The sequence below is a fragment of the Primulina tabacum genome, chromosome 4, assembly GCF_025594145.1.
Source record: "Primulina tabacum isolate GXHZ01 chromosome 4, ASM2559414v2, whole genome shotgun sequence".
Lineage (NCBI taxonomy): Eukaryota > Viridiplantae > Streptophyta > Magnoliopsida > Lamiales > Gesneriaceae > Primulina > Primulina tabacum.
Window position 1 is genome coordinate 8,738,724 of NC_134553.1, and position 12,607 is coordinate 8,751,330.

Sequence of the window (12,607 nt, forward strand, 5' to 3'; positions counted from 1 at the left end):
CGGAGCCTCCACTCTAATCACGATCTTTCCTCATCTCCTCGACCCTGAACCTGTCCCACCTGTTGTCATGAACACATACAAAACAAGACAACAGCCGGATAATTCCGGTGAGAATGAATCCCAGTATAAACAATGTAAACATGCAATCATATAAAAACATATACAAAAGCATATAACAAATATCATTCACATGCAGCCAATCAACAAACATGAATGATATAAAACTGTAAATCAACTAGTCATCACAGACTCGACTCAACTCTAACCTAGGGATCCCAATGTCTGGATATTGATAATTATATCGAATCTCAGTCGATAGGAATGAATCAACCCTAAACGGCATCGATATAATTCATATATCCAGTGTCTGGGCGAAACAGCCAAAGAATTGATGAATCAGTCAGTAATTAAGCGAATCAGCCAAAGTTTAGACGAATCAGCCAATAACCAGACGAATCAGCCGGTGACTAGGCGAATCAGCCAATGACTAAACGAATCAGTAGTCAATACATGCAGTGGCTATAAATCAATAGACTATAAGCATCAATCTCATCAATTACAAATATCAATGTAATAAACTAAGTATGTGATTTAGGGAGACTCGAGTCAAACCTCACTCGAGTTGTGCAATCCCAACTCAACATTAATTTATACCTTTCTTTCTGATACTCTGACTCTGTCGAAGTCTCGAACTCAAAGCCTGTCAATACTCAATCTGACAATAACAATATCGAGGGTACGGTATCAATACACCACTCAAACAATACTGGATATAATCAGAATTCAATCAAATTCTGTTTCAACGGCATAACATCATAATCTCAATATATCCAGCAATACCATATCAGTCAGATATCAATTCTAACATCTTATACTCGATAATCACTCAATCTTGATATCAATTCTTACTCAACTTAACTCTAAAAATCATAACAATTTCATATGGTATCTGTTCCTCAGTCCGGTTTCGATTATACGATGTCTAACATGACCAGAACATCATATAAGAATCGTATCAGATTCTGACAATACCATAATTTCAAATCATATCAAAACGTAGTAAAACTTACGTCCAGTTGTAGCCTACGTCGATAGGAACTCAATACCGAAGTCGGATTCAAAATCAGACGGGCGGATTTCTCACAAAAGGCGTAAGGATTTTCGGAGCTTCTCTGAATCTTTCTTCACGATTTCTTTCATTTCTCAAGATTAGATATATGTATATATATATATATATATATATATATATACACATACGTAACATGCAATAAGCCAAGTGGCTCGGTATGCCTACTGCACGTCTCGCGCATATGCGCGACTAATATCGGCGCATATGCGCGAGACCTACTGGTCTCGTGAATAAGATTCTCGGCAGCTCGCGCATATGCGCGACTCATCTCCGCGCATATGCGCGAGGTCCTCTGGACTTCGCTTGTACAGGCTCGCGCATATGCGCGAGGTCCTCTGCCCATGTCGCGCATATGCGCGCATCTGTGCCGCGCATATGCGCGAGGGCTACTGTTCCTCGCACATTTTCATGCATTATCTCGTTTTTCCCGGTCCGATCCTTTCCGTCTATAATCATATCAATTATCCTCAAATCATTTCAGATTAATAGGATAAAATTCTCGGGCCTTACAATTACTGTGTGGGAGCTTCCAGATTATAGAGTTATTTAAAGACCATATTTCTCTTTATTTGTTCGAAATACAGCTTCGACTTGATTGAATCTAGGTAAGAGCATTTTCTTGATTTTTGTATGTCATATTTTCAATTTCGGAAGCGTGAATTGACAAAACTTTCATATTTTTTTCAACATTTGTTTAGTAGGTGTGTGAACAGTATTCAAAATGAAAAGGAAATCTCGGATGGCGGAGGAAAGCCAAGTGGTGCGGTTGTCAACGTTTTAGATGCGTTGTTGAAAGGAAGTTTATATCGATTAAAAGCCATTAGGTTTGTTTTTTGTGACTTTAATTAGTTGTTTGTTCTATATCTTGGTCCCATATGAATTGCAGTTCAATGCTCGGGGATGAACTTATTATTTTTTAAAAAAAAAATTAACATCAAATTGAATTTTATTTAATTGAAATCAATGTAGTTTTCCAGACTGCTTTTATATACCCTTTTAGTTGAGGAGTTGTTTGCCCTGACTCAGTTTCATTGTTGTTTCTTGATTTTAGTTAGATAATATTGGTGTAATTTACAGTAGATGGTATTCGGAAGTTTGCATTGCTTGCGGCTTCTGAATGAAGGAATTTTAAGCCTGTTTTTAGGAGAGATTAAGATACTAAATCCAATATATTTCTACTCACACATTGGACCTTGCTACAGGAATCCAACTTTTTTAACGCTGAGTTAGTTGTTATCCACAAGACTAAGTTGAGGGTGTTGGGGGCAATTGGTTATTCTGTATATTAAGAGTAGTGTTGTAAATGGCGGTGGCTGTGGCAAGGTGGTCATTGACCGCCTACCGTCTAGATGGTTGAATTTTTTTAAACAGTGATATTTTCATTCCAAGTCTATTGGGTTGTTTTGAAGCCCAACAATTCACCATAGAAGACTCATGGCCCGTTTCTTAATGGGCTAAAGCCCAGTTGGCCCAAAAATACAAAACCCTATAATCGAATGGTTTCTTCTTGTCTTCTCTTTACATGCATAATCTGCTTTTTCTTTGATATTGTATCTCGTTTTTCTTTAAAACTCGAATCCTAGCTCAAATGACTTCTTCTTGTCTTATCTTTACACGCCTGGCCACACTTCTTTTCTTTTCTTTCAAGTTGATATCACATCTCTTTTTCCTTTAAAACTCGAAAACTTAGATCAAATGGTTTCTTCTTGTCTTCTCGTTACACGCTTCGGCCGTCTGTTCGCCTGCCTCCACCGTATTGACCGCCTTGCCCGTCGGATAGATTAGGGCCGCCTGATGCAAAGGCGGGCTGTCAAGGGCCGCCTACCAAGTTCAACCATTTGATTTCTCACAGACAATGCCTTATATCTCACTTGCATGTTGTTAGTCTTTTACCTCAAATTTTACCCTTACTGGATTTTAGCAATATATATTTTAAGAATTGGTTGAATTCTAGAATCGAGATGGACAAGGCCTTGTTGAAGCATTTTCCATCCATGACCAAGGAGAAAATGGCATTGGCTTTGGATTTGAGTTGTCTATGGTGGATCCTTTCAAATTGGATGTCGAGATGGATAATATCCTCCATCACTGGCATGAAAGCAGCAGATGCCCGTTGTAGTTGGAAGTGTGAATATGTTCGTAAACAGACGAGCATCGGATTCAACCCCACAACCTTGAAAGTTGAAGTTCTCTTATTATGTCAGGTGAGATACAAGTAAAGTTTTAAAATTACCATTTATCTATGCTATTTTCACCAGAACCTGGTGCCTAATCAAATCGTTCGAAATACATTTTAGGCGCATCCAGAAGGTGAAAAATACGTGCTTACATATTAAGATGCTGGAAAATTGGCGACGGTTTACAGAAACGAGAGGTAAATAAATGTGATAAGAGGACATGAGATGATTCCCATATAGTTCGACTCCAACATTAATTCTTGGATTTGCTCGAGGGTGATCCACACCTTTCATCATGTATATTGTGAATCAGCTTTGGACAAATGAATCCAAGAGTTGATATAGAATGATCCTATGGCCAATGTTGAAATGTCTTCCAAGCTGGCTAGTCAACAGGTGTAGGAGAAGAGTAGTTAAACATTTTGTTATTGGCCATAACAAAAAGGGATAGGCCATCTCCGGTGACACAGGGATGGGGAGGAACTCACATACCTATGATAAACCGTTGGGTGGCAGTTAGGAGAAAGGGGATCCCGGTAGCTGGTCTCCAAAGCGTGCTTAAAAGGGAATTCAGTTGCAAGTGAAGGAGACACTCTCTCTGAAAAAGACTCAGATTCTCTCGGAAACATAAGAAAGGAAGTGGAGGGAAGATCACAGCAAGAAAGCGTGGAAAAGAAGAATATAGATTGGAGGAAGAAATCTATTCTGTAACTCTTCATTTTTGATGTGTCTCTGTAATTGACTCCACTTCTTTGGTTGATAATAAAGGTTGCTGCTCTCCTCGTGGACGTAAGCCATTTTTGGGCTGAACCACGTAAACGTGTTGTGTCCTCCTTTCTTTCTTACTTGTTAAATTGTTGCATCGGGTATTATATTCGAACGTGTGCATGTGTGTATGTTCTTGGCTGGTGAATTGACATAACAAGTGGCGCCGTCTGTGGGAATCGAACCCACGACATGAGTTCAATGAAGTATGATATCGAGAAATTCACCGGGAAAAATGATTTTGGTTTGTGGCGGATCAAGATGCGTGCAATCTAGATTCAACAAGGATTGATTGGAGCCCTTATCGGAGAAGATGCATCTTCAAGCTCTGAGATGGGAAAGGCACATACCGAAGAGGCTCTAAAAGCACAAAGTGCTATCATCCTTTGTCTAGGAGACAAACCAATACGAGAAGTAGCTGAGGAGAAGTCAGCATCTGCAATGTGGCTGAAGTTGGAAAAATTGTATATGACTAAGTCTCTGGCCAATAGACTCTATATGAAACAACGTCTATACTCATTCAAGATTGGGGAAGGAAGAAGCATAGGTGATCAAATCGATGATTTCGTGAAGATTCTCGATGATCTTGAAAACATTGAGATAAAGCTAGAAGAAGAAGATAAAGCACTCATTCTCTTAAACGCCCTTCCTAAATCATATGAGAACTTCAGGGACGCCATGCTATATGGGAGAGAACAAACCATCACCCTGGAAGAAGTACAATCTGCTGTGCAAGCCAAAGAGCTACAAAGAAAACAAAGCAATCAAAGTGAACAAACAGGGGATGTTCTTATGGCTCGAGGCAGACCTGAAAAGAAACCATACAAGGGCCCAAGAAACAGATCAAGGTCGAAGAGCAAACCAAGACTCAAATGCTATCAATGCCATAGGGAAGGTCACTTTAAAAGGGACTGCCCAGAGAGGAAAATCAGGCCCCAAGACAAACCAAGATATGATGCAGAGGCAGCTGTAGCCTGTGAAGGATATGATTCAGCGGAAGCATTGGTGATAGCAGATCAGAACCCAATAATGAATGGATATTAGACACTGGATGTTCATTTCACATGTGCCCCATAAAAACATGGTTCCAAGATTTAACAGAAACAGAGGAGGGACTAGTTCTCTTGGGAAACAATAAAACATGTAAAGTCCAAGGCATTGGAAGCATTGCACTAAAGACTCACGATGGACAGGACCTTGTGCTTCGCCAAGTCAGGTACGTACCAGAACTAAAATGAAACTTAATCTCTCTTGTTACATTTGACTCTAATGGTTATTCATTTAAATCTGAAGATGGTATGTTAAAGGTATGCAAAGGTTCTATGGTAATAATGAAAGCCATGAAAAAACAATCGCTATATTTTCTACTAGGGAGAACTATAGTGGGGGGGACTGAGATTGTACAGAAAACTCTAGACAAATCAAACCTATGGCATCAGAGACTTGGTCATGTTAGTGAGAGAGGTCTTGTGGAACTATCTAAACAAAGCTTACTATGTGGGGATGAGGTTAAGCACATAGACTTTTGTGAATATTGTGTGTTAGGGAAGTCTAAACGAGCTCACTTCGGAATAGGCAAACATAACACAAGCAAGCCTCTAGAATATGTTCATTCTGATCTATGGGATCCCGCAAAAACAGAAACACATGGGGGTGGAAAATATTTTATATCCATAATAGATGATTACTCTAGAAGGTCTTGGGTGTATGTCCTTAAAACTAAGGATGAAGCCTTCATAAAATTTAAAGGATGGTTGCTGGCAAATGAAAACAAACGAGGAACAAAACTTAAATATTTACGGACTGACAATGGCCTGGAATATCTTTCAGAGCAGTTTCAAGAACTTTGCAGGTCTCATGGCATTACACGACATAAAACTGTTGCTGGAACTCCACAACAAAATGGTGTGGCAGAAAGATTAAACCGCACCCTACTGGAAAGAGTTAGGTGTGTGATTCTAAATGCTAAGTTGCCAAAGAGATTTGGGGAGAAGCTGTAACTACAGCATGCTATTTGATCAACCTTTGTCCCTCAAGTGCTATTAACTTCAAGACACCAATGGAGATGTGGAAAGGTGTTCCAGCAAACTACTCGGGACTCAGAATCTTTGGTTGCTTGGCTTATGCACACATCAAACAAGACAAGTTGGAACCAAGAGCTATAAAATGCATTTTTGTGGGCTACCCCGAAGGGGTAAAAGGGTACAAAGTGTGGAACATGGAACCAAACGGTCCAAGGTGTTTCAACACCAGGGATGTCACCTTTGTGGAAAACAAAATGGGTTATGCTCAAAAGGAAGAAAGGCAAATTATGAGGCCCGAGCAACCATATAATTCACAAGTTGAGGTGGAGCTGCCACAATTAACTACACAACCAGAAATTGAAGACCTGAACCATTCATTCAAGCACTCAGAAGATTCAGAGGATAATAATCAATCCAGAGAGGATCTAAGGAATTATACCCTGGCTCGAGACAGGAAGAGAAGAGAAGTTAAACCCCCCGAAAGGCTAGGTTTTGCAGACCTGACTTGGTATGCATTGCATGTAGCAGAACAAATAGATACCTATGAACCGTCATCATTCAAGGAAGCTGTGACTTGTAGCAGAAAAGACAAATGGCTAGAAGCTATGAATGAAGAGATAAATTCACTGATAAAGAACCAAACATGGCAATTGGTACCCAAAACAGAAAAACAAAGAATGCTAGGTTGCAAGTGGATTTACAAACTGAAAGAAGGAGTTGGTGGGACATAAAGTATGAAATATAAAGCTAGGCTGGTCGCCAAAGGATACTTGCAAAGGGATGGAATAGATTTCAATGAAATTTATTCCCCTGTGGTGAAACACACTTCAATCAGATTAATGCTTGCTGTAGTAACTCAGTTGGATTTAGAACTGGAACAACTAGATGTCAAAACCGCCTTTCTTCATGGAGAATTGGAAGAAGTCATCTACATGGACCAACCCGAGGGCTTTGTCGCCAAGGAGAATAAACACAAAGTGTGTCTATTGAAGAAATAGCTTTATGGACTAAAACAGAGCCCTAGACAGTGGTATAAACGATTTGATGACTATATGATAAAACTAGAATTCTCCAGGAGCAAATTTGACAGCTATGTTTACTTCAGAAATGGAAGGGGTCAAGCCATGACCTTCTTACTACTATATGTTGATGATGTGCTCGTTGCAAGTAACAGCAAAAAGGAGATTCAAACATTAAAGGATCAACTGAACTCTGAATTTGAAATGAAGGATCTAGGGGAGGCAAAGAAAATCCTTGGTATGGAGATAAAAAGGAGAAGAGACAATGGTAGTTTGTTTCTTAGCCAAGAATCCTATCTGCAAAAGGTACTGCAAAGATTTAATATGCATCAATCAAAACCAGTGACTACCCCACTTGGACAGCACCACAAGCTATCAAGTACTCAATCTCCATCAGATGAGGCAGAAAGTGAACATATGAACAAGATACCATATGCAAGTGCAGTCGGTAGCATTATGTATGGAATGGTATGCAGTCGTCCAGATCTTGCCTATGCCATAAGCATGGTCTCCAGATTCATGTCTAACCCAGGATAGCAAGCACTGGGAGGCTCTAAAATGGGTCCTAAGGTATGTCAAAGGAAAACCAAACTTGGGACTAATGTTCAGAAAACAAGTAGGTGTAAGAAATCCAGTGGTAGGCTTCGTGGATTCAGACTATGCAGGGAATTTGGATACAAGAAAATCCCTTACTGGTTTTATATTCACGGTATTTGGAACAGCAATAAGTTGGAAGGCAACACTCCAACCTGTGGTTGCCTTATCCACAACGGAAGCTGAATATATGGCTGTGACAGAAGCTATCAAAGAAGCTTTATGGTTGAAGGGAATCACAAAGGAGTTTGGGATAACACAAGAACAGGTTGTGGTGTATTGTGACAACCAAAGTGCAATACACTTGACTAAACATCAAGTGTATCATGAGAGGTCGAAGCATATCGATGTAAAATTGCATTTTGTTAGAGACATCATCTCAAAAGGAGAGGTCAAAGTGGAAAAGATCCAAACTGAAGAGAATCCAGCAGATATGTTGACAAAGACATTACCACAGACCAAGTTCAAGCATTGCCTGGACTTAGTGCAAGCTGTGGAATGGAGCTAAACATAGGAAAAGGGATTGGAGAGCAGCCATCTTGTAGACAAGGTGGAGAATTGTTGAAATGTCTTTCAAGCTGGCTAGTCAACGGGTGTAGGAGAAGAGTAATTAAACATTTTGTTATTGGCCATAACAAAATGGGATAGGCCATCTCCAGGTGACACAGGGATGGGGAGGAACTCACATACCTATGATAAACCGTTGGGTGGCAGTTAGGAGAAAGGGGCTCCCGATAGCTGGTCTCCAAAGCAGTGCTTAAAAGGGAATTCAGTTGCAAGTGAAGGAGACACTCTCTCTGAAAAAGACTCAGATTCTCTCGGAAAACATAAGAAAAGAAGTGGAGGGAAGATCACAGCAAGAAAGCGTGGAAAAGAAGAATATAGATTGGAGGAAGAAATCTATTCTGTAACTCTTCGTTTTTGATGTGTCTCTGTAATTGACTCCACTTCTTTGGTTGATAATAAAGGTTGCTGCTCTCCCGTGGACGTAAGCCATTTTTGGGCTGAGCCACGTAAACGTGTTGTGTCCTACTTTCTTTCTTACTTGTTAAATTGTTGCATCGGGTATTATATTCGAACGTGTGCATGTGTGTATGTTCTTGGCTGGTGAATTGACATAACAGCCAAGGAATGGATGCATTCAAAAGATGTAAAAACGATGATGATGATGCTGATTAATGTAGATTTTCTGTCTTTTCAATATATAATGAATCATCGTGGGGTTCATGGATTAATCTCACCGTCAACATATAATTAACGATAAAATAAATAGATAGCATCTTATCTGAATTTTGAATAAATTCAATATAAGGAATCTCATAAAACCCAAATAAATGCCCAATAATTCTTTTTTTAAAAAAAAAAAAATCAAACTTTATGCCTGATATATTGCAGGAACGCAATTGTTTATACACACTCCTGTGAGAGGGTATGAATGAATTTTGTTAGACGGGTCTTTTATGACAAAAATTTATGTGAGACGGTCTCACGGATCGTAAGAGCGAGATTATGAAAATTTAAAATAATATAAAAAGTATCCTGTTAGCAAGAGCTATTCAACACATATATTTTTATACTATAAATACACTGAGATACTATAATCTTCCATATCTCTTTTTTATTTTCCATCAAATAAGAAGAAAGGTCAGAGAGTTTGAGAAAACCATTTACCAAGAATTAAAGGGAGATTTGCTGTTGATTCCTTCATTGCTTATGATGATGCCTCGTTTTGTGTAGTCCCCACTGATCACTCGTGTTCCAAGTGCCGGAAGGTTCCACTATCTTTGAGGGTAGTGCCTCCACAGGATCTGAGCCATTGATTTTAAAGAAATTAATGGACCCCATGTATGTATGTATAAATCTGGATCTTTGATCTTTTCATGGGGCAGTGTCCCATAAGGTAGGATGAAATCTTCTCCAAGTGCCGTTGTTATCTAAGTCTTGGTGTTTTTGCAAGAGTCGATGCAAATTTCCATTGAAAAAATGGGGATCTCTTTTTAAGATATTGATTTTTCAATTATTCTCATTTCTTATAAATTAAATGATTCCACTACCATACGAATATTCAAGTTCAAAATACTTTTAAATCCAAAACTTTCTAACAACTCATTAAAAATATACATATTTTTAAAATATAATTTAAATTATTTGGTGCCAACTTTAAAAATATTTAAATTAATTTTCCATTGTGGCATTTAATTCTTAATTAGAAGATAGATATCAAGATTGGAGAATAATGCGTAGGGTCCATTTTCGGGTTGGCCCAATTGCGACAAATCAGACCCGCAAAGAACCACACATTATATAAAGTGATAGACCCGAATTGGTCCTGGCAATCTGATAATACAGACTCCATTTTCAGAGTGTGTTCAAGTTCAACAATTTGAGAGGGCTTGAATTCAAGATGCAGATCTTTGTTAAAACCCTAACTGGAAAAACCATAACTCTCGAGGTCGAAAGCAGTGACACAATCGACAACGTCAAGGCCAAGATTCAGGTCCGACACTTTTCCTATTTATGAATTGCTGTAGTCAATTTTTTCCCCTTTTGTCTCGATCATCATTTTGTTTTTATTTGAGTATTTTTATCCAATTATGATTTTTTGGGTCGTTTCTGCTTCTGTTCAGCTTGTTGGTTGAGTATGTTCTTTTTGTTTTCCTTTTTTGTGGCCGCTGATGATATTGAATGAATTGGGTGGATTCTAAGAATTTGTTGTGACGTTTATGTGATGATTAGTTTGCGTTGAATTGTGTGTATTTTTTAGAGCAGCTTGAATGATCGTTTGTTCAGTTGCTAATATATGCCATGATCAAGGATGAATCTTGCTTAGTATTCTACTACTAAACGAACATGTGAATTACTGGTCCTAGGACAAGGAAGGTATACCTCCAGACCAACAGAGGCTCATTTTTGCGGGTAAACAGTTGGAAGATGGCAGGACCTTGGCAGATTACAATATCCAGAAAGAATCAACTCTTCACCTTGTTTTGAGACTTAGAGGAGGAACGATGATAAAAGTCAAGACCCTTACTGGAAAGGAAATTGAAATTGACATTGAGCCTACTGATACCATTGACCGGATTAAGGAACGAGTTGAGGAGAAAGAAGGAATTCCTCCTGTGCAACAAAGGTTTGCATTGTTTTCTTTGATTGATATTGTGTTATTGTAAGCTTGGTTTATTTTCTCACTGATATTGTGATATTTTATGCCATATCAATGAAATTTTCAGTACCAATGACCAAATCTTTTTACCATTTGGAAGGAAGTACTTGTGGGTAACAAAAGTTCAAATTCACAATATAAATCTCCACTTATTTTAATAATTTCAAACTCCTAGTTATCTCAAATTTAGCTGCAGAATTATAGCCTCAAATATTGCAGAAATAAAATTCATATATAAAACAGGTATTCTCCAATTATCATTGCTAACATGATGAATCTGCCATGTTTTCCATTAGGCTTATATACGCTGGCAAGCAGCTTGCAGACGACAAAACTGCCAAGGATTACAACATTGAGGGTGGCTCTGTTCTTCATCTTGTTCTTGCTTTGAGGGGTGGTTGACTTTAGACAGCTACTTGGGTTTCTCGAACAATTTGCAATGAACTACTTAAATTTGATGTTTACCGTATCTCCTATATGTATTGTCTTCTTGCCTTGTGTTCTTGTACAATTTTGAATCGTGTAAAATCTCATCTTTGAATCCTCAAATTTGATTGATTGTTGTATATCAACTTATGGGTTTTGGCCATCACCACCACGTGTTCCGTAATTCTTCACTTCTTGCTGGAACCTTGAGAATAATTTCTGCGTTTTTACATTTGTGAACTAGTTACACACACACACATATATATTAGAAAAGTGCATGCGTGTGCTGTATGTGAGTGACTAACGTTTGAAATACGCTTACAAATTTAGATAATATTTAAAGTCATTTGAATAACATCTTGTTTATGAGTATTTATCTATATATACCTATAAATATATTAGTTTCTTTTGTGAGCTTACTATTTTGACCTCGTGTTTTATATTTTGACATAGTTGATGGGGTTATTTTAGTCATTGTCCATCTTAAGGAGTTCCATTTGTGAGAAGCTTACTATTTTGACCTCGTGTTTTACATTTTGACATAGTTGATGGGGTTATTTTAGTCATTGTCCATGTTAAGTATTTGAGTTCCATTTGTGGCTTACTATTTTGACCTCGTGTTTTACATTTTGACATAGTTGATGAGGTTATTTTAGTCATTGTCCATGTTAAGGTTAATAAGATTTAATTCATTTTTATGTTTCCTATAAAAAAAAAGATTTAATTCATTTTGTATTTATGTCGGTAGAAATTGACGTCTTATGCATTTTTTGTTCATGTGTTTGTTATGTTCTTGTGACCTTCCATTTGTGAGCTTACTATTATGACCTCGTGTTTTACATTTTGACATAGTTGATGGGGTTATTTTAGTCATTGTTCATGTTAAGGTTAATAGGATTTAATTCATTTTAGCATTTATCATTCAATTGTATTTATGCCGGTAGAAATTGATGTCCTGTGCATTTTTTGTTCATGTGTTTGTTATGTTCTTGTGACCTTTAGTATTATTACCTTAATATTCTTTTTTTCACGTGTTTATTATATTCTTGTGACATTAGTATTCCCTCTGTATTCTTTTTCACTTGTTTTATCATTCTTCTTCGCTTTTTTGTATATATATTGTTTTCTTCATGTTTTTCTTTTTCTTCTTTGCTACATTCGTTTTTTGTTATTTTCACCCTATTTTTTCCTCTTTGTGGCATTTGTTTTTTAGTCATTGTACATATTAAGTTAATATGATTTAATTAATTTTAGTAGTTATCATTTAATTGTATTTATGTTGGTAGAAATTGATGTCTTGTGATATTTAT

General features: G+C 37.7%; 1 protein-coding gene and 1 long non-coding RNA gene across 2 annotated transcripts; both read left to right on the top strand.

The window, feature by feature from the left end:
* The first annotated feature begins 3,024 nt into the window (after positions 1–3,024).
* On the top strand, positions 3,025–8,913 carry LOC142541527 (uncharacterized). Its single transcript, XR_012819367.1, has 3 exons — positions 3,025–3,333; positions 3,427–3,669; positions 8,838–8,913. It is a non-coding gene; the product is annotated as an uncharacterized LOC142541527 (long non-coding RNA).
* Positions 8,914–10,033: 1,120 nt separating this feature from the next.
* Positions 10,034–11,463, top strand: LOC142543008 (ubiquitin-NEDD8-like protein RUB2). The gene is made up of 3 exons (XM_075649963.1): positions 10,034–10,205; positions 10,579–10,838; positions 11,168–11,463. Exons 1-3 carry the CDS (start codon positions 10,113–10,115, stop codon positions 11,271–11,273), a joined length of 459 nt encoding a protein of 152 aa, XP_075506078.1. The 5' UTR covers positions 10,034–10,112; the 3' UTR covers positions 11,274–11,463.
* The last annotated feature ends 1,144 nt before the right edge of the window (positions 11,464–12,607 follow it).